This window comes from Babylonia areolata, chromosome 4 (assembly GCF_041734735.1).
Source record: "Babylonia areolata isolate BAREFJ2019XMU chromosome 4, ASM4173473v1, whole genome shotgun sequence".
NCBI classification, from domain to species: domain Eukaryota; kingdom Metazoa; phylum Mollusca; class Gastropoda; order Neogastropoda; family Buccinidae; genus Babylonia; species Babylonia areolata.
This window is the reverse complement of record NC_134879.1, coordinates 43,654,566-43,680,566: the sequence shown is the minus strand read 5'-3', so window position 1 is coordinate 43,680,566 and position 26,001 is coordinate 43,654,566. Positions and strand designations below refer to the sequence as shown.

General features: G+C 40.8%; 1 protein-coding gene across 5 annotated transcripts in view; it reads left to right on the top strand.

Annotated features, from left to right (window-relative positions):
- LOC143281205 (MAPK/MAK/MRK overlapping kinase-like) overlaps positions 1–19,936 on the top strand; it is a 66,534-nt gene extending 46,598 nt beyond the window's left edge. For 3 of the 5 annotated variants that reach the window (XM_076586275.1, XM_076586274.1, XM_076586279.1), the window contains 8 exons: positions 3,763–3,848; positions 4,813–4,905; positions 6,944–7,045; positions 7,697–7,870; positions 8,235–8,508; positions 11,428–11,622; positions 13,153–13,230; positions 16,031–19,936. In XM_076586275.1, the coding sequence (XP_076442390.1) occupies positions 3,763–3,848; positions 4,813–4,905; positions 6,944–7,045; positions 7,697–7,870; positions 8,235–8,508; positions 11,428–11,622; positions 13,153–13,230; positions 16,031–16,102 (1,074 nt within the window). In that variant the 3' untranslated portion in view covers positions 16,103–19,936. The remainder of the gene's footprint in view (positions 1–3,762; positions 3,849–4,812; positions 4,906–6,943; positions 7,046–7,696; positions 7,871–8,234; positions 8,509–11,427; positions 11,623–13,152; positions 13,231–16,030) is intronic. The other 2 variants (XM_076586277.1, XM_076586278.1) reach the window with 2 other exon arrangements.
- Positions 19,937–26,001: the final 6,065 nt, after the last annotated feature.

Sequence of the window (26,001 nt, the reverse complement as noted above, 5' to 3'; positions counted from 1 at the left end):
GATGTAGAAACACATGCATGCAGAAATGCATACACTATGTACACACACGAATGCACACATAAATACATATGCACATAGACACAGACACACACACACACACACACACACACACACACACACACACACACACACACACATGTGCACCACGTGAGAACTCAGTGACCAAACAGTTGACAGTTGGAAAAAAACTGCAGGAGAACAACTATACCTTGGGAAAGCAAGGTAAGACAGCACAATATTAAGACATGCAGCAGTGGGGATCTGTTAGTGGCCTTATGTGTGACAGTAGAGCATGAAGAGGATTTGCAAAGTGAACAGCTGAAATATTTTGTCTGCAGACTCAGTCAAGAGATAAAACACCCAGATAAGTAGAGTTGCACCACAAATTGTGTTTCTGATGTGAAATTAACTCAGTGTATGTGTGCCTTGTAATGCAGTTTTGGCAATACACAAAATGGAAGATAAGAGTTGACAGATTTTGAGATAGGGCTATTTTGTCATCAGGGTGGGTTTTTTTTTGTTTCTGTGTGTGTGTGTGTGTGTGTGTGTGTGTGTGTGTGTGTGTGTGTTTCTTTTAATGAGATTGCTTCAGTCAACATGATTTGTGTGTTGTTTCAATGAGTAATGTAGACAGAGAGAGAATATGCTTGTGTGCATGCACGATGCACAAAACATACATATAATCTGCATGCAAATACATGCAGTTCATATTCATGTACCTGTACATAGACATATACATAATTAACACACACACACACACACACACACACACACACACACACACACACACACACTTGTGTGTGCGCGCATGTACCCACTCACACATATGCACACACATGCATACACATGCGCACACACACACGCACGCACGCACGCATGCACGCACGCACTCTTATTGGATGGAGGAAGAATAAGCAGGGATGCATGTGGGGTTGGTGGTGGAGTGTTTGCTGAGTTGATGGTTACACACATAATGAACAGACTGAAACTGTATTGTGTGGTGTTATTGTGGTCACTAATGTGTGTGTTTGTGTGTGTTGGTGTGTGTATCCTAACTGTTCTTTGTCCTGAAAAGGATAGGTCCACCCCCACCCCACTCCCCAGGCCCCCCAACCACACACTCCCAGAAAAGAGAAAAAAGTATGTGTGGAGTGAGTGAAGTGGAGCTTTACAGAACCAAAGTCACCTGTGCCATGCACATAAGAAAAATGAAATATTCACACACTGCTTTTCTCTTTCTCCCTCATCTCTGTCCTCTCTCTTCTCTCTCTCTGTGTCTCTCTCTCTCCCCATATACAAACACCTAATACAATGGTGTATGGAGAGACAGGCAGATGTCCGCTTAACATCGATAGTTGAGTGTAGTAAGATACTGGTTTAAAATACAGAAAATTACACTGACTAGATTACCAAAGCAAGCATACGAAAGAAATATGAACGAAGAAAGACAACCTCAGAACTGGGCATTTCAGGTAAAGCAGTATTTAGACTCATTTGGATTTTCAGAAGTATGGATATATGGAGGGGTGGGAGATGAAAACAATTTCTTAAAATTGTTCAGACAGAGAATGGTCGATTGCTACAAACAAGACTGGAACGGAAAGTTGGACAGTAGTGATCGTTTTAAGGAATACCGCAAATTCAAATCTTTATTACAACCAGAAAAATACCTGCAAGATATTACAATAGCAAAATTTAGAGTGGCTCTGGTGAAGTTTCGTCTAGGCATTAATGACCTTAAAATAAATAAAACATATACCGATATGTCAAAACCAAAAAACTGTCCCTTTTGTGATGATCTAGAAACTGAAGTTCATTTTCTTATTAGATGTCCTTCATATGCTAAACTACGATAAAAGCATATATTTAAACAGTAGCACTCCTCCAGTTCCATTTTTGTTACAAAATGAAGACAAGTGTATAGTAAAAGATGTTGGCATGTTTATTTACTATGATTTCCATTCCAGAGAGGAATTGGTGTGAAGTTTAATTTAAAATTTTTAAATTGAATTGCGTGGCAAAGCAGTTGCGCTTAAATTCCGTTGAATCTGGTTTTTCCTTAATTTTTCAGATCGTAATCTTATATGTGTACGTATTCTCATGTGGACAGGATGGTGGCCTTCACATTAAACTTCCTGCATACACACACACACACACACTCTCTCCCTCTCACTATCTCTCTCTCTCTCTCTCACACACACACACACACACACAAACACACACACATATTAACACACACTCTCTCTGTCTCTCTCTGTCACACACACACACACACACACACACACACACACACACTCTCTTTCTCTCTCTCTCTTTTCTCAATTTATGACATGTGCCTAGCATGCAAAACAAATTCTACCGAAGACGAATACCACTTTATGTTTGCATGTGAATCCCATGAACCCATTAGACAGAGGTGTAACCTGTTTAATGTGCCTGTTATCAGAAGGCAAAACTTGGTTGATGTGTTTACAGCTGATAATGATGAAGTAATTAGATCCTTGGCTGAGTACATTGCTGAAGTTAGTAAAACAAGAAAACTTTCGATTTCGGTTTGAAAACATTCTGCTTATAGTTTACACAGATTAATTAGTTCTTTTTAGTGTGCCTGGTGGTTTACTTGTTGAACAGTAACGATTACATTACTCATGATAAGGTTCAGCCTATTTTGGTTTATCTTGTATGTGCATAAATGGAGATTCGCATTTTCACTGAGAGACTGTTGTCTGCATGTGTGGAATAGTCTGTGAGACATTTCTGTGATTTTGTTAATGTTTATTTTTCTTTGACAGTCCCCATGAAATTGTGAACCCCATGTTCTTATGGCATTTATGCTAATGACATTAAACAGTTTCAGTTTCAGTTTCTCTCTCCATATACCAGTATACTCTATCTCAGTCTCTCATTGTCTCTCTCTGTCTGTCTGTCTCTCTTACTAGATTGCTTCGCAGAATGCAAATATTAGGTATGTTTTGTATGTTTTTTTTGAAAACTTTGTGAGGATACCAGACTGCACTCATTGAATAAATTCACTGATATTAACAATCTTTTGTCTTTATTAAAGTGATATGGGTATGTACAACACAGCCTAAAATGAAATAAGATGAATAGATATATATGTAAGTACACTGAAACATGATAAATATGTGAGTGAGGATGTGAGTGTTTTTCCATGTGAAGATAATTATTTATACATGTTTTATTTTTGTGCTTTATTCATACTATTTGTTTTGTTAAATGCAGTTAGAGCCACATGGAAAGCGCTATTTAAATGTACATTATTATTATTATGTGCGTATGTGGGAGAGTTGGGCTTAGGTATAAATGTGTGTTGGTGAAAGGTTGAACCTGGGTGTCTGAGACTGCAAAATAGATGCTTGTGAGATATGTATCTCTTTATGTGTGTGTGTGTGTGTGTGTGTGTGAGAGAGAGAGATGTGTATGTCTGTGTGAGAGATATGTGTGTGTGTGTGTGAATTAGGTGAGAGAGAGCGTGATGTATGTATGTGTGTGTGTATGCGTGATAGAAGATTGCGTGAGTGTGCGTGCAGGCTCATGCACTGAAATTGTTTGAGTATGCACGTATGTGTGCACAAGTTTGATCAACTTGGATAAGTTTTTCTTTCAAATTTTGTTTCAGTGATTTGCCTTCTATGTTATTATCGCTGATGTGTGTGTACACATATCCACTGAAATGAATGTAAATGGTTCATCAAGCCAACAGAAAGGGAGATTATCACTGTGTGTTTTTGTTATAATCAGGAGGACGTGCTGAAGCTTGCCGACTTTGGTTCGTGTCGCAGCGTATACTCCAAACAGCCCTACACAGAGTACATCTCCACAAGATGGTCAGTCAGGATGAATGCTCATTGATCACTGTCGTCTGGCTTCTTTTTCTGTCTGTTTCTGGGTGTCTGTCATATGTATGAGTTTGTGTGAGTGGGCAGGAATTTGTATCATGTTTGAAAAGTAGAGTTTTCTTCTGTTGTCTGTATGTATTTATGTGTCTGTGTGTGTTTGATCACATGTGTTTTCTCTGTGTGTTAATGGTTGGATGGGTGGGGAAACGTGTACATAGACAAATGAATGCAGTTCATCGAACCAAACATTAAGCGGTCTGTACACTCGTACGCTGCCTTCTTTTTGCCAGAGAAATGTGAAAACATCGAGCATTGTATGCTCTTCTGTTGCGTCTTTGAGAAAGGCACTTGACACCAATTTTCCTCGCTCCACCTGGGTGTGAATGGTACCTGTCTTCCGTAGGGGAAGGTTAAAAGCAGCAGGAGAGGATTGGGCCCGTCCTTATATCATGCTCATACATGTATGTATATATAAATTCACAGCCACTATGGCCATAAAAGGCTATGGGACCTTTAACCTTTATCCTCATTAACCTTCAGTGACATGTTCCACAGGAAGGTGGCCGAGTGGTAAATATGCTTAGCTGCCAGTACAGTGTTTTTGAGGGTGTTGGTTCAGTTCCTGCTCTCACCCTTTCTCCCAAGTTTGACTGGAAAATGAAACTGAGCCAGTCTAGTCATTCAGATGACATGATAAAGTTAGGTTCTGTGTGCAGCACACACTATGTGAACTGAAAAAAGAACCCACAGCAACAAAAGTGTTGTCCTCTGGCAAAATTCTGTAGAAGAAATCCACTCTGATGGATGCATAAGTGCATATGCATGCACATAAAGCATGTTCGGTTATGCTGCTGTCAGGCATCTGCTTAGCAGATGTGGCGTAGAGTGAATGGAATTGTTGGAACGCAGTGATGCTTCGTTGTGAAACTGAAACTGAATGCGTGCTCCGCAGGTATCGTGCCCCTGAGTGCCTACTGACAGACGGTTACTACACCTACAAGATGGACATCTGGAGCATCGGTTGTGTCTTCTACGAGATACTCAGGTCAGGCCAGCATGGATCCTCTTCTTTCATGCATCTGCTCACTCTCTTTTTTTTTTTTTTTTTATATTATATATATATATATATTCTTTTCTTTTTTTTTACTCCTTGAGTGCTCCAGGACAGAAATTTCAGTCCTCTTCTGGTGTGCAAAATAGTGCTTCAGGATGGAAATTTCCATACAGGGCATTGTGGGAATTTTCCTCATGCAAAATCATTAAATTCATGTGATAATGTCATAATTGGATAGTATATTTCATTATCCTTTTAGAAGTTATTACCCTCCATGACCAAAACATCCTTTGGTAAATAGCTGTCACTGAGTATGAAATAGGCATAGCACTGAAACGGTTAAATTTTGGGGAATTTCTGTTTAAATATCCCAAATTCTGGTACCTGTTTTAATGTCAGTTATTGTGTGTGTTTGAAACATTACATGACGGGCGCAATAGCCGAGTGGTTAAAGCGTTGGACTTTCAGTCTGAGGGTCCCGGGTTCGAATCACGGTGACGGCGCCTGGTGTGTAAAGGGTGGGGATTTTTACGATCTCCCAGGTCAACATATGTGCAGACCTGCTAGTGCCTGAACCCCCTTCGTGCGTAAATGCATGCAGAAGATCAGATACGCACGTTAAGGATCCTGTAATCCATGTCAGCGTTCGGTGGGTTATGGAAACAAGAACATACCCAGCATGCACACCCCCGAAAGCGGAGTATGGCTGCCTACATGGCGGGGTAAAAACGGTCATGCACGTAAAAGCCCACTCGTGTACATGCGAGTGAACGTGGGAGTTGCAGCTCACGAACGCAGAAGAAGAAGAAACATTACCTATGGTAAATGTTGTGGCCCGTTTTTGTGGTATTATTCAACTATTTTGAGGGTGATTGTAAATAATTTTGATACAGATTAAGTTGCTTCACTAACATGCAAACAACTTGCCAGGTCCACAAAATCATCTGCAATGATGCACTCATTCTGTATGTGCGAATCAGAGAGTTGCCTTTTCTGTTTTTTTATCTCTGTAGGAAAACAAAAAACATGGCAGCTTGAGTTGACAAGTGTAGGCTCATACTCTTGATATGGGTCCTTTTGCGTCTTTTTTTTAAGTGAAACTCTATCATGCCAGCTTTGTAAAATGCATGAACATTTTCATTTGAATAGGTCCCAGATTTTTTTTGGGGGGGGGGGTCTTTTTTTTTGTTCAGAAAGAATGGATGTGTAGAGACATAATCAGTGAATGAATGAATGATATGTGTACTCATATAGTGCCTATCCTTGGTTGGGGACCAAGTTCCAGGCGCTTTGCAAACTCAGGGTCATTTGCACAACAGGCTGACTACCTGGGTAGAGCCAGCTGACTGCTGCTGTTGGGTGCTCATCATTTGTTTCCTGTGTCATTCAGTCAGGTTTCGGTCACACACACATGCACACTCATACAGACGTCACTCTGACAGGTAGCATTTTATGTGTATGACCTTTTTGTTTATTTTCCCCACCATGTAAGCAGCCATACTATGTTTCTGGGGGTGTGCATGCTGGGTATGTTCTTGTTTCCATAAACCACCAAACGCTGACATGGATTACAGGTTTAATTACACATACTTAATGTGACCCACTAGTGCAGACTCCAGCAGGGTCTGACATTCCTGTCCTGTGCAAACTACTATCCACCTACAGGATCTTTAACGTGTGTATTTGATCTTCTGAGTGCGTATACACATGAAGAGGTTCAGGCTCTAGCAGGCCTGCAGATATGGGAGATCTCCACCCATTACCAGTTGCTGTTACTGAGATTCGAACCTGGGACCCTCAGATTGAAAATCCAACACTTTAACCACTCGGCTGTTGCGCTCGTGGATAACATGTTGGATGTGTACAGATAATGTGTTGATAATGTATTGGATGTGGACACGTGTTGACAATATGATGGAGGTGTGGATATAATATGTGGATAATGTGTTGGATGTGTAGACACAGTGTCTGTATATGTGTTGGATGTGGAGACACAGCATGTGGATGATGTGTTGGATGCGATTTGCAGTCTACACCCGCTGTTCCCGGGCTCCAATGAGGTGGACCAGATCGCCAAGATCCACGACATCATGGGCACTCCAGACCCCAGCGTCCTCAACAAGCTCAAGAGGTCAGTCACGTAGTCTCACTGATCATGGTCTGTGGTGACTGTTAGACCTATCTGTGCTGATGCTGTGTCAGAAATTGTTACTGTGGCTGTTGTTGGTGTATTGTACGTGTGTGTGTGTTTGTGTGTGCGTGTGTGTGTGCAGGCGTGCATGTGCATGCATGTTTTATTGTATATTGTATATGTGTGGATGGTGGGGCCTGTGTGTCTGTGAGAGTGCATATTGTTTCATGTGTTATGTAACTGTGAGAGAGATGGTATGTGTGTGTGTGTGCATGCGCATAGCATGCTTGTGTGAGACTGTACACGTGGATATTCACAAGTTCACTGAATGTGGCCCATGTGTATTCTTGTTTTATTTCAGTCATTTGCCTGTGTTTCAATTTATAACATGTTAAGGTATTCATTTAGTTGTTTATAATGCATAAGCCAGGCATTTGCTCCCAACCCACCCCCACCCCACCCCCATTCCCTCCACCTTAAATTTTTTTTTTTTCAAAGCAAATGTGGTGTAGCATTTATGGTTCAGTATTTAAACTTTGGCACCCCCTTGAAACTGAAACTGTAACTGCTATTTAAAAAGATTTTTGATTTAGTAAACATAAAAATGTTTCAACTGTGTTCAGCAGACCCCAGTGTGTGTTTTTGGTGCAGGTCACGAGGCATGAACTTCAACTTTCCCCCCAAGAAAAAGTCTGGCATTGAGCGCCTGCTGTCCCACGTGTCCCAGGAGGCCATAGAGCTCATCTACCAGATGTGTACCTATGACCCTGACGACAGGATCACCGCCAGACAGGCGCTCAGGCATCGCTACTTCAAAGACCTCAGGTGAGCACAGTGTGACAGGGCTGTCAGCGCCTGGGAGCAGGGCATGGCTTTAAAGACCGCAAATAAGCACAGTGCGTGTGTGTGTGTGTGTGTGTGTGTGTGTGTGCAATCATTGTTTTGTACACAGTCGTGAAAAAGTGGTGGAAAAACATGTTTTGCCCTTTATTGACTGGAATAGTCTTGCAATTTTGATAAAACTCTTAACCAGTTCTGTTCCACTAAGAGCTGAATATATCATCTAAAAAAAACAACACCACCACCTAAAAAACAAACAAAAAAAGGAGAACACAAAAAGTGGTGAAATTAACTGTACTGTCTCCCCAGAGATGCCAACACTAACCCTACCTACTTTGTCTCTCCCCAGGGACGCAGACAAGCGAGCGGCAGCCATGGCCAAGCGCCAGCAGCAGCAGCAGGAGCGGGCCGCAGAGAACCCCCCGCCTACCGGTGACACGGCCCCCGTGATGAACGGCGGGGACGCCGACAGCGCCGCCCTGGTGAACGGTGCTGACAAGACCACGCCGGACGAGCCCCGCTCCCCGTTGAAGAACCCGCCAGCGGAGATCCCCATGTACCCCAGCATCAAGGCCCAGTCCCTGCCCATCCAGGCTCAGACCATGAAGGAGCGCAACAAACGGGTAGGTGGTGGTGGTGGTGGAGGAGAAGAAGGAGGTGGGGGTGAGGCAGGCAAGTTGTCTCTCCCCAAGGTGGACGTTTTCTCCTCTTCTGAAGTGGAAGACAACGGCGGCACTGGCGCTAAAGAGACGGGTCAGAAGAAGAAGAAGGTAAAGGGGGAGGTGTGGGGGGTGAGGGTGTGTGTGTCACCACCTTGGCGTGTTGCTGACCCTGACCTTGCTGATGACGGCGTGGTGTGTGCAGTGTGTGGTGGACTACTCTCTGCGTTTTCCTTGCTGCGTGATTCCTGTGGTCTGTTGTTGTTTCTTTGGATCAGTCAGCCTGGCTTGGCTCCTGCTTGCGTACAGTAGGGTATAGCTGAGTCTGTTTATGTGACAGTCCTGGTTATCTTTGCTGTGTGTGTGTGTGTGTGTGTGTGAGCAAACATTTGTGCTTGGAAAATAGCTACAACAAAAAAAGTTTCACAAATTTTCATACATGCTGAAGGGAAACGAGGCAAATTTTCATGATTGATGATAAGGCAATGATAACTGCAAGTGCATCTCTGTGTGTGTGTGTGTGTGTGTGTCGTTCTTGCTCATGCAAATATTTCTGCATGTGTCTCAGAAAGTTTTGCAACAGTCTTTACTGTGAGAATGTAAAGTTCTTGCAGAGCCAGGCTCTGTGTTCTGATAAACATCCATGATGGAGCTTTCAACAGGCTTCATTTCGAATCACTTGTGCACATTGTTTTTTGACCTTTTTTTTTCATGATCACAGTACAACACAGTTAACACCTTCACTGCTACTGCTGGGGACTGATAATCCAGTGGTAATGCATCCACATGGGAAGCGAGGAAATCTGAGTGCACAGATTAAAATCCCGCTCTCCCCAGTATTTTCTCCTCCTCCGCTACACCTTGAGTGGTGGTCTGGAAGCTAGTCATTCAGATGAGACGATAAACCGAGGTCCTGTGTGTTGCACTTAGTACACATAAAAGAACACTTGGCAACAAAAGGGTTTTCCTTGGCTAAATTGTGTAGGAAAAAATCCACTTTGATAGGAAAACTTGTACATTTGCAGGCTGAAAAAAAGAAGCAAAAACATAGCTGGCGTTTTACCATAGCAATGTGCTCTCCCTATGGAGAGCAGCGTGAATTTAACACAGAGAAATCTGTTGTGACTGTACAATACAACAATACAGGACACTACAGTACAGTACAATGGGATGCAATGCAGTAAGGCAGAGTGCGCAGGTCAGGGTAACATTCACCATTCTATATCTGGACTCTATCCTCTTAGGATTGCATCACTTTTGTTCAGCAAAATGAGTGATACTGTTGATCAGTACACACAACACAGTGACTGTGCTTCAAACCTGCGGGACAGTGGTCTCTTTTCACCAAGCTTCAGCAGTTTCAGTTTCAGTAGCTCAAGGAGGCGTCACTGCGTTCGGACAAATCCATATACGCTACACCACATCTGCCAAGCAGATGCCTGACAGCAGTCAGGGGTTTAAAGTTAGTGACTGGAAATTAATGCATTCCTTTTGACTTGTTTTTCTGTTTGATTAACATCATTCTGGGTGAACATCCTTTATTTTACATATTCTCTCTCCTGTCACTCTTTCATAGTTTTGGAATAGTAATAATTGAAAAAAAAATTGTTTTCAAAAGTTTCTGACGAACAAGAAGAAAGAAAAAAAAAGTTGACTCAGTGTTGTGTGCATATAATCTTTAATTCTACACGTTAACATTTTTGCTGTCTGCATTCTGTTTTTTGCAGTGATTTTTTTCTTCTTTCATTTTCATTCTTTGTGTTTTTCTTTTCTTTTTTTTCTTTCTTTTTCTTTCCTTTCCTCTTTTTCCACTCTTCGTTTTTTTTTCTCTCTGCTTTATCCTACCTTGTTCCTTCTCCTGTTCCCCACTCACTCTTTTCTTACTTTGTTTCTTTGGTATATTTTTACAGTATTTTCTTTCTTTCTTTAAGCAAGATAGTGATCAAGCATGATAATATGTGCTGTTCATTGTTTTGAATCCCAAAGATTTGTTTGAAATGGAAGGAACTCCAAATTAATTTCAGTGAATTAAATTTTCAACTTTTGTGTTTACAAGATTAAAGTTTAGGAATTTATTGTTTGTGGATGTGTGTATTAGAGTGAGTGAGAGAGAGAGAGAGTATGTGTGTGAATGTGTGTATATCTGATAAATACGTATGTGTGTATGAGAGTTCGACACACAAGATAGAGAACAAGTGACAGAACAAATAATCTTGTTTTATCACTTAAAAGAGAGATATGATATAGTCTAATTTGATCAGCTTGATTTTATAGATTGATTGTAGCATTTTTCTTCCATGGAAGTATATCAACTTTATCATGCCAGTTTCAGTAGTTAATAAAACAGTTTATTTGATAAATACTTTTAATTTGTTTACTCTTTTCAGAAAACAATTTTACAGTTCAGCTGTTATGTTGCCAAGGCTTCTGATAAAGCTTATGTTTAATATGCATCCCTGATGCTTTGAAGTGGAAAGGATGTATTGCGTGTTTATCAGCTATGAAGATTTAATGTAACTCTCTCCATGCGAACAACAAAAAAGGCAACGAGGACAGTGTTTTACAGCCACTGACAATCAAATGTGAACAAGAGCAGGGGCTCCCACACTGAAGAGGTGGATGAAGAAAAATAATTCCTTGTTTCTAATGGTGAAAGCTACAGGCTGGGCCATTCAGACACCCACTGGGCATTGGATAGGGTCTCTGTGGGGGGAAGTCTAAGGGAGAAGACTTGCAGTCCCAAGTGAGTGAGAACAAAACAAAAACTTATCAGAGGTCTTGTGCTGCGTAATACTTTTTATTTTATGTGATTGTGAAGCGGTGCAAAACACTGTTGTTCTCATTGTTTACACCACAACATGTTCCTCCTGTTGTGTGTGACAGCGACGGCATCGTCAGCGACAGACGGACACGGGGTTCTCACACCACACGGGTCTGTTGCCACGGGTACCGATGCACACGTCAACCTTTAACCCCAGCTTCCATTCCACCTCCTTCCCCTCCACCTTCACCAAGGTGGGCGACACCTCGGCCTCCTCCCTCCTCCCCACCATCAACAACGCTTACAAGCCACACAAGGTGAGATTGTTATTATCATTATTGTTATTACAGATACTTGTATAGCGCCTATCTTCAGTCAGAGTTCAAGCTCTAACTGCTTTACAAGCACAGAGTCATTTCACAACAGGCCGCCTACCTTTAGGTGCTCATCATTCATCTCCTGCGTTATTCAGTCAAGCTTCAGCCACATGCATACATGCTCAATGTGAAACACAAGGTTTGCTGATAAAAAAACAACACCACAAAAAAGCAAAAAGTAGTAACCTTGATTGCTTCACTAACCTCTTATCTGTTGTTGCTTTTAGCCCAGCCAGCAGTACGGTGCTGAATAAAAAAACAACTAAATACCAGACCCTGTAAAATCTGAAAAAACAACAACAAAAATGACAAAATCAAAATGTAGTTGATCATGCAGGGCCATATTTATCAGGGCTTAAAAACTGTTCATGCTGGCCCTTTTTGAACCAGATAAAACCAAAAACAAACAAACAAAAAAAATGCCTGGAAAAGAAAATGAGGCACAAGTAAAGACACGTACATCCATGTGCATAAACCAAGGATGTGCCTCTGATGTTGACTGTTCTCTACATAAAAAAAATATTGCTTTAATTCTGAAGAAGGCTTCTATGTGAGTCTGTTCAGTGCATTATTTCTTTGTGTATATCTGCAAGGTTGTGGTATGTTGTGAATGAAGAGGTCAGTATATGTAAATTGTCACAAATTTCTTTTTCTGTGTGTTTCTGTGTTTATGCATATGTACATGCTTTCTTCTTCTCTTACACACAGCTTATACCATTACCTACAAGAATCATCTTTTTGCTGTAAATGTTAAATGCTTGATGCTTGTCGTGTTTCCTGTAAAGCCTTGAAGTATCTTACACTTCTGTCCAGCTTCCCAGAATGAAGTTTCCTTCTAAATGAATGCTTGTCTTTGGTTGGTTGTGGAACAGATGAGGCAGATATTGTTTTATGTACCTGATGCTTTTCCTTGTCAGTGTCTACATAGAGGACAGGAGAATGGATGAGTGATTTTCTCTCGATGAGGTGAAGCATTCTGTATTCTGTAACTAGCAGTGCTTTGTGATTTTGCTTATCTTTTTGCCATGGGCTGACTTATAAAATATGTTTTTGTATGAAGAAATTTTAATTTGTACAGATGGAGATATTGAGCAACATAACGCTGATGTAGTGCATTTCTTTTTCTTCCTCTTTTTCTGTTGTTGAAGATCTACAAATTGAAATCCTAGAGTAGTTTTTGTGTGTGAGTGCATTTTTATTGTGAGTTCAGGGTAGAGGGAAAGAAAGACAAATTGTGTAGTGAGTGTCTGTTGTGGTAAGGTGAAGGGTATTCCTGCAGCCTCTAATGACCAAGGCTCAGTGTCCAGAGACTTTAGCACTCTGTCGTTCTAAGTTGCTTTGTTGGTGGCTAGGCTGACTAACCTGCAAGATGACATTTGTGGTCCTTGCGTGTGTGTGTGGTGTGTGTGTGTGTACATGTGTGGGTGTGCGTGCTTGTGTGTGTGTGTGTGTGTGTGTGTGTGTGCCCAGGACACTGGGCGACAGGGCAGAGTGGGAGTGAAGGTGGGGCAGTTTCCATCCTCCACTAGTCCCTACAAACCACATCAGGTCAGTTGTCGCCACAATCCTCACATCCCCCTCATCCCAACCTTCTCCCCCACCCCATCCCTGCTTACCTCCCTCGGCCTCCTCCTCCTCCTCCTCCCTACTCCCTCCAACCCTTTGTCGTTTCTGGATGAGTCGTTATGTATCAGTTTGTTGTTTATGGTGAAGTCCCGTTCTGACCAGCTTTGTTCAGTGTGACCCAGTTTTGCCTCCCAACATTCCCCAATCTTACCTCCTTCCGCATGATCCCACCAAATCCCTTTTCTTCTTTTCTTTTCTTTTTTTTTTAAATCCCAAAATCCCTTCCTTTCCCAGGCACCCAGTTTAAAAGAAGGATTGATCTGAAAAGTGTGTGAAAGTGAGAGGGTGACATTCGTCTGGAAGACAGATGTGCATATGTAAGTCAGTGACTTGTCATTTTCAGGATTTGATGTCATTGTGATTGATAGATTCACTGCTCACTCCTGGGGAGTTCTATAGCCGAAGTTTATTTATCTGTTGTTGTTGACCTGAATGACCCCCTGACCAGAACAAAAACAAGAAGAGTATACAGCCTGCTTCTGTAGTGTGTGTGTGTGTGTGTGTGTGTGTTTACTTTGATCTTTCAAGTTATGCGCAACAGTCTTTGTGTTTAGTTAGTCCTTTGCCTATTAGTATTACTGACCTCATTGTGTGTTTTATGTGATGCATCTCCTGCCCAATGTGGGTGTTGTGAGCTGATTTCAGCTATAGAACAGAATTAGAAAATAGAGCAGTGTTAGAACCATCTGTTGGTTAGTTTTGACTAATGTGTATATAAACTAGGTGAGTCGATGTTATCACCCAGTCTCTGATATGTGTGTGTGTGTGTGCATGTGTTTGGGTGGGTGTGTGTATGTGTGTTTGAGTGTGTGTGTGCATTTGTGTGTTTGTGTGTGCATCTGTGTGTGTGTGCATTTGTGTGTACGTGCGCTGGTGTGTGTGTGTGTGTTAAACAGTGGTATTTTCTTTGCACTTAGCAATTGCAAGTTGTATTTGTCCAAAATTAGTGAGATGATAGGTATTGAAAAGAACTTTCCTGTCATCCTCTGGTTTTTGATGCAATAAGCGGGGTGAAAAGTCAAAGGCTAGTGTCGTTCTTTGACAAAACAGACATTGATTTCCCCTCTCTACAGGATAGTTTCTTCAAATCACGAACAGCATTTAGTTTCATCATGCAGTGCTAAAAATGTTTGCATGGTCATTAAATTGTGATCATTTTGTTGGCTTTCCTTTGTGACTGTTTTGTTTCAGGCCTGTGTCTTCTTCTCTCACTTCCCTCTCTCAGTCTCATTTCTCTGTCTCTCTTGTTTTTGTTTGTTATTGTTCATGTTGCCCCTCTTCATTTGAGGCTCAGGCCTTTGAATGAATTGAATACCTTGTATTTCTCTCTGTGTCTCTCTCTCTCTGACTGATTTTTGTGTCAGACTCTTGGATATGTAGTCACTTACTCTTATCGTTCACATACTGGAAGAGGTTTAGATCGATCTGGCCTGACTCAACCAAATGTGCTTTGACTTTCCTGACCAGAAGTAGAACAAGTGCAGTTTTAACTGCCTTGACAGAATGTGGTTTGATTTTTTCAGTTCATGGGAGGGATGAGCTGTCATGGCCCTTCATGTCTGTTAACCATCTCACAGTTATATAGTAATGATCATGTTCAGTAATAATGATATGTGTTCATTGATATAGCACTTACCTGTTAAAGATATAAACTCATAGAAATACTGTTTTAAAGCAATGTAACATCACTCACAACACACACATACCTCCTAAATCATCCTACTTACACACATCATGATGGATGACCAGAGAGAAGGTGGCAGAATGGTTAGGATGCTTATCTGACAATACGGTGTCTGTGAGGGTCTGGGTTGATTCCCGCATTCACCCTTTCTCACGAGTTGGCCTGGAAAATCAGACTGAGTGTCTGGTCATTCGGATGAGACTATAAACTTAAGTCCTGTGTACAGCAAGCACTTGGCACATTGAAAAAGAACCCTTGGCCATAAAAGTGTGTTGTTCTTTGGCAAAATTCAAAATTCTGTAGGAGAAATCCATTCTGATATATACACAAATGTTTATACATGCGGTCAAGGCATAAGCTCGTTTGGTTATGTTGCTGTCAAGCATCTGCTGACTGGTGGTGTAGCATGTATGGATTTATCCAAAAGCAGTGATGCCTTTTAAAAATTGAAACTGAAAGTGATACTGACAACAAAATTGAACAGGGAATCAGGTTTTTGTTTTTTTCCTTTGTGTCTCGGCATTTCTTGTGCAAAGAAAATACTTTGTAGTTGAAAATGCACATGTTGATATTGTGTTGTCCATTAAAACAATGTCATCATCATCACTTTACACTGAGTGATGTATGTGGAAAGTCGTGTGTTGAAAATGCACATGTTTATGTTGTATTATATATTGTGTTGTCCATTAAAACAATGTCATCATTATCACTTTACACTGAGTGATGTATGTGGAAAGTTGTGTGTTGAAAATGCACATGTTTATGTTGTATTGTCCATAAAAAACACATTACACTTTGTGTTGTGTTTGTTTGTTATATCATTTTGTATCATGTATCAAATGTTGAAAATGCACAAATCTGCATTGTGAAGTCCACTAACAAAATATCACACTACACAAAGTGATGTGTTGTGTATCATGTGTTGAAAATACACCCATATCTGTTGTCCATTTAAGAAAAAAAACTAAAACACTTTGTGATGTGTGTGTTTGTGGGGTGTCAGCCATTAAATCAAGGTGGTCATGTGTGTGTTTTCAGACGACTGCTGCCAAGACTTCCAAAAGTTTCCTGAGCAACTACACCCTCCCTTCCCTGGACAGAAGATACTGAATGGATTGTCTTCCTTGAAACCTTCACTCTGTCTCTCTGGCCTTATCCCCCTTTGGACATGCTCAAATTCATGTGATTGGACAGCAGTTTGGTGTCTGTGCATATGTGTATGTGCTCTCTCTCTCTCTAAAGTTCTGGTTGTAGACAGTTTCTGTTTCAGGGGAAAGAGTGGATGTGTTTGAATGTTTGCCAGTGGTTGGTTGTTGATATGAAAGCTTTTGAAAGAAACCTGTTTTTTTTCTCTCCATTGTACTGAATCTGAATATACTTTTGTATATAATGAAAATGTTTGTTTATTTATCCTGTCTTGATGACAAGTTATGCTGATATTTGGAGAGTGCATTGTTTGTCAATATTAGAAAGTCAGTGCGTCAGTTTTTTGAAGAAAAAAAAGTTGACATCAATAGATGAATTATGATTAGTTATTGCGGTATAAATGAGAGGGAAAATCTACTGTGCCTGGAAGAGTGTAACTGATGTTTACAGTGACTGTTTATAAAGAAAAAAATGATGATACATTTTAGAGATGGCTGATACTTATTCAGCCTGTGAATTTTAGAGTTGGTTGCTAATGACTGTTGTAACCTGTCAGCGGCCACTAATTTAGGCTGTAGATCAGAGAAATCAGGGAGTAACATGACCGCCACATGGCATTGATAAAGATTTAGTCATGACAAAGCCACTGTGGGTGGCAGAATTCATTTGAATGTAATTAATTCTGATTAATTCTGTCTAACTCAGAATTAAAATTGTGGAGGTGTCAGACACTAGGACATGGCTATGTTTGATCACAGTGAAATGGTCGACATGTGGATGCAGATTTGACAAATACATGAGTTGCCATGATTTTCACTCTTGCAGTACTTACCATTATGTTTTGGACAGTTCCCACGACTGTCCAGTCATTGTGAAACAGATTAACCAGTCATGTGCTCAGTCCTTGACTACTTGACTAGTCAAAACCAACCACAAGCTCTTCACTATGTGTAAGCCATTTGGGTTTTTAACTGCAGCTTAAGAAAGCAGAGACAAAATTAGTAGGACCCTCCAGATGTGATCAACTGACAGAAAACGTTATCAAGTAGGTTGTGAAAAAAGTAAATATGGATTTCATGATATGATGCTTCATTAAAAGTGTACATACTGACTGTCTTATTTGCCCCCCACCTTCCCCCTCCATTTATAGAGGCTGGCAGGTCTGGGGGCCTGTGGATATTTTTACCCCTTGTTTCTCACAACGGCTGTCAGAACGACAGAGATGTAATTCCCAACCCTTGTTTCACTTTTATGGCAGTGTCTTGAAACTAATCTTATTCATCATGTTACACATGTATTCGTAGATGATGAAAATGTTTTGAAAATATGTTTATGATACATACCATTATTTCTAAGACTTATCATGCATGTTCCCATACAGCAGAAATATCTGAAGCTGTGTAGATGTAACAGCTTTCAAGACAAAGATTAAAATGAGAATTGTCAATGAGAGATGCTCCTCATTCATGAATGAAAAATGCTCTTCCTGTCGCTGTGTTTGAGTGACTGTTTTGTCTGATGATGTCCATAGTGATGACTGGTCGCTTGCTGATCCTTTCCAAACTCCCCATCCTGTTTGTGTACAAGATACTAGAAAACTTGATTATCTCTATTCTTAATATCTAATTTAGATCCAGCAGAAACAACATTCTCCCTTCCTCCACTTTGCAGATCATTTAAGCTATATGAACATTTTGTGTTATGTGTGGTTTTATATCTCTGTCAACAGTTTTTGGAGATTGTATGCAATGATGCCTGGTCTTCTTGCATGCAACAATGCATGGGCTTCTTGTATGTGACGATGCATTGTCTTCTTGTATGTAACGTTGTGTGGTTTTCTTGTATGTAGCAGTGCATGATGTTATTGTATGTAATGATATGTGATCTGTCTTTCTGTCTCACCTTGTTATTAGGGAGGGTGTACAGCCCGCTTTTGTGGTGGACTTTTCGTCGCTCGCAGTGCAAGAAACAGGTCATATGACAACACGCGCAGCCCACCACCGTAACCCGCTTTTCTGGGTGTACAGTGCTTTTGTTTGGACAACTTTTCAGCAGAGTTTATAAACGGATCAGTTTGAACATGTAATGGTAGATATATGACAAGAAACACGCTCAAAGTAAAGATAGAAGACTAAAGCAAATAATGGGCGTAATTATAAAATTAGATATATCTTGTAAATCTGCAAAAATAGGCACCAAAAATATTCAAAATCCTTTTGTCAGGACAGCTATTTCCACGACAAAATTTTTGCCTTCTGGTGACCTGGAAAAAAAAGAAAACGGAGATGCACATGCGCACACGTTTCTGGCTAAAGATAACAAGGGAACCCCGACGAAAATATGATGAAAGTGGGCCTGCACATCCTCCTGCTGTTTGTTTTTTTCATGGGAGGGATGAGCTGTTATCGACGTTCTGTTCTTTTGCTGATCTCTTTTCATCAGCATGAACATTGTGTTGGTTTGTCTCCAGCTGTTGGGTCAGTCTGTCATGGGCCCAATCCCACTTTTCTTTTTCTGTTTCTTCAACTCTTTCTCTTTTTGTAGGTCTTTTGAAGGATGTGATAATTTGTGTTTCTGTCTGTGAATAAGTCTACTGTGATCTTGTCTTTCTTTTGGAGGAATCGGCTGGATTCTGTGTATGATGCTCTTACTTCGATAACATATTTCGATCAAAGAAATGAAAATCTGTTCATACATTAAGTTTCTTTCCATGTTCCCATTTATCTTTCTGTGCTCTGTCAGATTTCCATGTTCACGTTATTATTGTTTTGTTGTTTTTTAATTGAAAACAAATCTTGGGCATGGTTCGTTGTCTTCTTCACATCACTGTATAGTGTCTAAAATACTTAGAGTTCAACAGTGCAAATTGTCATTTTGTATTTGGAGCGGAGTTTGGAGAGTCTGGCTGTGATAACTTTGTTTCAAGTGTTTTCATCCAATTGCAGTATTGCTGGGAAGAGGAGGAAAAAAAAAAGATTTTTTTTTTTTTGGATTGAAAAAGTTGTTGCAAGTACCTGTACATGTTTTATAATGAGTTTGTGATGAATGTTTTGTGTAAAATCATGACATGCATATGTAGAAACACATTTGATCATAGGTTTGCTGAAAATCAAGTTCTTTGATTTGTGCTTTTGTCATGTTTGATTTTTTTTTAACAGAAAACAAACTTTTGTGATATTTGTTTCCACAATTCTGTGATACTTTGTGGGGGGTGGGGGTTCTAGGGGGGAGTGCAGGGGTGAAGGGAGAAGATGAGGATGAAGGTTGTTACAAACCTTGATACACTGACTACGGGAGCATGGAACAACAAATCATTAGCTGGATTGTGTGCCTGAATATCTTAACTTTTGTCATTAAAGAGAGAAAACTTTTTATTTTTTAACCTGTGTGATATGCAGCTACCTTTGGACGTTTTGAGTGTGTGGGAATAAAAACCTTGTTCGCATTTGAAACCAGTCAAAACTGGGAAGTACATTCGAGGAGAACATTCTGTGTAGAATCCTTTATTTATGAAGATGCAGTCACCTCATGTACATGTGTATTTAACAGATCGAAGTTTCAGTTGAAAGTAGTCACGTCAGGGTTACAGAAAAGTGCATGCTTTGTTTTCACCAAGATGCCAAAGAACCTTATTTGCATTGTGTTGGTGTTGTGTGACCTTCACGATCTTCATCTGCTGCCTTTTATTTTTATGTTCTGCTACATTTTACTTTTAATTTGTTTTATTGACTTTATTTAGAATTTTTTTAAAAAGAAAATAGTTTTTATTTGTAAGAATTCTACTGAATTCCTTAAAAAGAGAGAGAGAGACATCAGTTGAAAACATGTTTTTGATTTACATACATTTTTTGCATGGATCATGATCACTTCAAGACAGAGAGGAGCTGTTAAAGCTGTTAAATGTAAAAAAGATATAGTCTGCAACAAGACTGGGCGTGGGGGGGACAGTCCTGTGTGTCTGAGGGTCTGGATTAACACCACCAGTACACTACCAAGTGCAGTACCTCTAAGAGAAATTATAATTTATTCAAACCTAGCCTAGGCTCTCAAGGCCTGACCAGCACATTGGGTTCATTTATTTTGTAGGTCAGGCATCTGCTCCTGAAAAAAAAAGATTATTTCATCAGGTATGTTATAGAGGATATGAATCAGTCTGTATGCTTTGACACTACCTTGAACTCAAAAGAACATGGGATAGAAAAAAAGGCCCAGGAAAATACATCCAGGTTTTTTTTGTTTGTTTTTGTTTCCCTCTTCAACTTCTCTGAACTCAGTACACTGCTTCATTTTGCTCACATATTCAGGGAGTACTTTTTATCTACTCCATTCCTGTGCTGACTTTGGATGTTCTGTTATGACTGATTTATTGCTGTTCTTGATGTTTATATCATGTTCCACCCCCCTTGCTCATTTTCACCCCCAAGACATCTTTCCAAATATCAGGAGTGACTGTATGATTGTTTTTTGTTTGTTTTTTGTCATTAGATCCAGTCATAAATGGGTATACTCGCAGTTTTTGTTGTTGTTTTTTTAATTTCTAAGATCACATTACCTTCTACACAGCATATGTGTTTATTTTTTATGGCATTCACTGAATAGACTGGACTGTGTGACGTACTGACTGCATCATATGGAACTGAAACACCATTCGTACCCCCACCTCCTTATTTTCCTCCCTTTCCCCCTAACTCCTTATAAAAAATGCTGAACAAAAGTGATTTACGAATGTATTTAGCTTCTGTTCACCAAAACATGGGGTCATCCAGAAATGTTTCGTTTTCTTACTTTTGTTTGGGAGTATATTTCTAAGCATTTTTTAACCATAATTTTCAAGCATTTGTAAAAAAAAAAAAAAAAAAGAAAAAAAAAGAAAAAAGAACTGCCCTTTGCCACCCAGCTCAAGTAATTGTTGCTTAAAAAGTTGATTAGTTATTCAGTTCTACCAGATCTTGCCTCAGTTCTGATCGTAACCAGGAGAGTGAGTACTGGTTTGATTGACAACGAAGTATTACGAGGGTTATTCAATAAATAAGGTGAATTTTTCGGTATAAGGACTTCTAATACAGATAGAAGCTTACTTTTTTTGTTTTTTTTTGTTTTTTGTTTTACTTCTTTTTCACATAGATTTAATTTGTTTTGCAGATTAAAAAAAACTTTGAGAGTTTTGGCGATTAACAAAGATGGCCGACCAAGAAGCATGCTCCAGGATTGAACAGCGGTCAGTTATCAAGTTTTTGGTTGCTGAAGGGTGCAAACCAGTTGAAATTCATAGGAGAATGTCAGCTGTGTATGGTGCCACATGTTTCAGCCGAAAAAATGTCTACAAGTGGGCTAAATTGTTTAAAGAAGGACGGAGCAGTGTTGAGGATGAAGACAGGCCTGGAAGGCCTACAGAAGTGAGGTCTCCTGAGGTGATCGAATCAGTCAATGACCTCATTCAGTCTGACAGAAGGGTGACAGTGGATGACATTGCAAGGACTTTGAGCTTATCTGTTGGGACAGCACACAAAATTGTCCATGATGACCTTGGCTACTCGAAAGTCAGCTGCCGGTGGGTGCCAAAGATGCAAGGCCTCACACAGCAGCCCGAACGGTGCAGACCATCAACGAGCTGGGCTGGGAACTGCTCCCTCATCCCCCTTACAGCCCAGACCTTGCCCCTTCAGACTTTCAGCTGTTTGGTCCCTTGAAAGCGTTCACGAGAGGCACGAAGTTTGAAAGTGACGATGAAGTCAAAAGTGTTGTGAGCGACTGGCTGAGACATCAGTCCAAAGATTTTTACGCTGAGGGAATACGGAAGCTTGTGCACAGATGGGAAAAGTGTGTGACAGTGCTGGGAGACTACGTTGAAAAAAAAAGAGAAAAAAAGTAAGCTTCTATCTGTATTAGAAGTCCTTATACCGAAAAATTCACCTTATTTATTGAATGACCCTCGTATGTAAAATAGTATTGCTGTAATTTCAAGCCACATTTGGGATCATTGTAATGAGCACCGAGTGATTTGCATTTACATGTGAATATTTTAAAATGATCAAACATTTTGCAGTGCTTTCATGTAACTGTTTAATGAGATATCTGGAGCATTGATTTCATTTGCTCTTTACCAGTGAATATTGTTATTATGCAGTTCATAAAAAGAACTGTTATGAACAAATGTCATAATGAACAGATGTTTTCCTTGTGCAGATTCAAGCAGCCAGAAGTTGTTAAGGTGTCGACTATTTTGTGTGTGTGTTTGTGTTGTCTTTTCCAGTCCTGTGGACTCCCATTAGACATCATGTTTGCATGTTCATTCTCAGAGGTCTTGTTTTCAAATGTTATTCTATTCTATAAAAAACGAAATTAAATCATCAGTGTACATAGAAGAAAATTCCCACAAGCAAGACTCACAATCTATCCTGTAAATTGTAAAAGACATGACTGAATTGTCCTTTCCTTTTTGAGATGTTTTCGTGTTCTAACAACAAAGTATGGTGTTTCGCTTCATCAGCACACTGCTGAATGAAGATATCTGTATGCCTGAATTGCAAAAAGTATGATGTACATCTTTTCTTTTTTCAGATATTTTGAGGTTCTAATATGAAAGGTGTTTTGCTTCGGTACACTGTCGAAAGAAGACACCTGGGTCTGTAACGGTGAGGGCAAGTGTGCGTGCCTGTCCAGAGTTAGGAATGCTGACACAAACATAAAGGGTTGCATGTCGACGTACATGCACATGCTCGTCACACTGATCATGATTTTTGCTTCCATTGTGAATGTCTTTTGCCTCAGTCATCCATCCTTTGTTTTCTTTGTCCCATCTGAATCAATTCTTGACAATTTGTCAAAAAGGGTTAAAATAAAAACATGAAATGTTGGGAAGAGTCTGTTGTTAGTTGATCAATTGATATTGCTTTTCATGATTTTAGGTGATTGTGTGTGTGAGAGTGTGTGTGTATATTTGTGTGTACATGTTAGACATTATCTATACGTAGTCTACTGAAGGTAATTTTTCAGTGGAAATCGTTGCAATAGAATTTTTTTCTTCTCATTGGCCAGAATAAAGTCATAAATAACAACACCCTAGGACACACAAAAGTTTGCCGTATGGTCATAATTAACAAATTAAGTTTTTTGAGCACTGTGATTTGCTAAAATACTGACCACTGTGGCATGCCATAGAATTCGTGGCATGTGCTCCAGCTGAAGTCGAAAAAAATGGGTGTTGACACGGCATGGAAACGTCCACGTCCGCTGTGAAAAAAGCGCTGTGCTTGCCGCGATATACTGACAGACATACTGCCTTGCCTTGGTCCCCTAGCTCTGTGGGGAACTGTTTGGGCACCATGATGTTGACTTGTGCACTAGCCTTCTCCATTCTGGACGATTGTGTGTGAGTGATTGTGTCTCAGCAAATCTCAGCCCTGTCTACTCTTCAGTGTTATCAGACCATTTTTTTCTTTTGTCTGCTTCTTCTCTTCCCCTCTATCGTTCCTGGGAGAATGACTTTGACAAGGCAGTTTGATCTTGTGGTATGACAATACCATTTGAGTTTCCGTTTATAAAGTCAGTATCTCATTGTTTTTATTGAACAATTAGGTGTTCTATACTCTAAGTGTTGCAGGTGAAAGTGCAGCAAAGTGCATCAAAAGAATTCTATGATAAAGGTCAACCAACAGTGAAATTAGGTGAGACTGGATCTAAGACTGTCAGTCGGTACAGCACCCAGTGTTGTGACATTTTAAAGTATGCAGACAGAAATAATGTACAAAAGTTCGGATTGGATATCCAGATGTGAAAACCGGATATATCCTGAGACAAAACAAAACGCCTGTACAGATGACCCAAGGCCATCCAGACAAGTTTCAGCCTGCCTATGATCCAAGGATCCACCGGTTTTTGGCATCCCTGCTGATGTCCATAATCGGAGAAAAGGACTTAAGTCTTCCCAGTAAAACCCAAACCAGAGAAGGGATTTCAGGCAACTAGTCCAGAGCAGGTGTCTCCTGTTGATGTCAATGCCCATGTCTTTAAAGGACACTTTGAGGCAGTCTTTGTATCTTGGTAGCATTTCTTTTGCTTTCCAATTGAGCGCTTGCCCTGACATAGTTCTCCATACAGCAGCTGTTTAAGCAGTCGACTGTCTGGCATTCTGACCACATGTCCAGCCCACCTGACATGGGCTTTCTGCAGAAGGGTGTAGACGCTGCAGAGGCCAACCCATTCCAGGACTTCTTGTTGGGGACATTGTCCTGCCACCTGATGTGGAGGAGTCTGCAGAGACAGTTCAGGTGGAAGCGATTGAGCTGTTTGGCGTGTCTGCTGTAGACAGTCCAGATTTCACTGGTGTAAAGGAGGTTGGTAAAGACCACTGCATAGTAGACATTCAGCATGGTGGTAGCACGGATCCTTTGGCAATCCTTTTGACCTCAGCATCTATGTTCATTGCTCGAGAAAGCGTGCTGCCCAGGCAGGTGAAGTTGTCGACTGTCTGGAGGTTCTGCCCCTTCACTGTGATGCATGGCTCCTGGTATGACTTTCCTGGGGCAGGATGGTACATAACATAGTCTTTTTGGTGCTGATGGCGAGACCAAAGTTGTTGCAGGCTTGTGAGAAGCAGTCCATTTCACACTGCATCTTCTGCTCTGTGCTGGTGTTGAGTGTGCAGTCATAAGCAAACAAGAAGTATCTGATGACAGTCTCTTTCACCTTTGTAATGTAACAGCCTGCAGGCGCCTGAAGTTGAACAATCTCCTGTCAGTCCTGTAGCTGACATGTATTCCTTCTTTGCAGTCATGGAAGGCATCTGTCAGCATGGCAGAGAATACCATACTGAACAGAGTCGGGGCGAGAACTCAGCCATGTTTGATGCCGTTTGTCACTGGGAAGGCCTCTGACTCGTCTCCATCATCCAGAACTGCTTGACAATTGTGATGAACTTGCTTGGGCAGCCAAACTTCACCATGATCTTCCACAAACCTTCTCTGCTGACCATACTGAAAGCTCCTGAAGTGTCATCAGGCAGTCGTTGATACCCTGTGGAAGCTTGGTGAGTTTACAGGCAAGGTGGGATATGATGGCAAATCCCACGTCTGCTTCTTGTTTTTCAGCGCTGCTGCGATCACTCCAGAAGAACGTGTATCCACCACCACATTATGTAATTTGGCCCTTGTCTGCTAGGCGCGTTTTGCTGAGAGCTGCTTTCCACATTGTCTAGTCTGTCTGCCTTGATGTTATCCAGCAGAGTTCTCATGTTCCATGTGCCAAGGTTGAGCACCATAACTTTATTCTTCTTTTTTGTTGGTCGACCTCTATGAGGGATCCCCACCAGCTGCGGTAAGCTGGCCAGGAAGGAGTGAAGCAGGCTATGTTTGAGGCACCTTTTCTAGCCCCTTCCTCCAAGGAGGTGAGCAGAGCAAACCTAAAGAGGGCTGCTCAGATACCCAAGGGTCTGCAGAACTCTACTGCTGCTGCAGTCCTGTAGAGAGTGACCCTGTGCCCGTGGCTGCCTTTTACTGTTGTGGTTTGTGTTATGAATATGATTTGATGACGGAATGTAATTTTCTAAGATCTTTCCGAGGTGAAACTTCTGCATGTTCCTGTAAAAAATTGTGAAGTAGGTCATTTGTACAAGGTATTACATAATGTGACTTTTTAGCTAGCAGGACAGTGACCTGTGCGTCCCAGGGTTGATTTTCAGATTCTACAAACCATGTAGAGTAATATTCAGCAAAAAGAAATTGCAGTGATTTCCACATTTAACATGTTTTTTAATTTAGGTAGCCTTATGTGTATACATACGTATCTGTACATGTGTGAGTGCTCACGTGCGTGCATGCATGCAAACGTGTGTGTGTTGGGGTACATACATGCAGCCACATAGA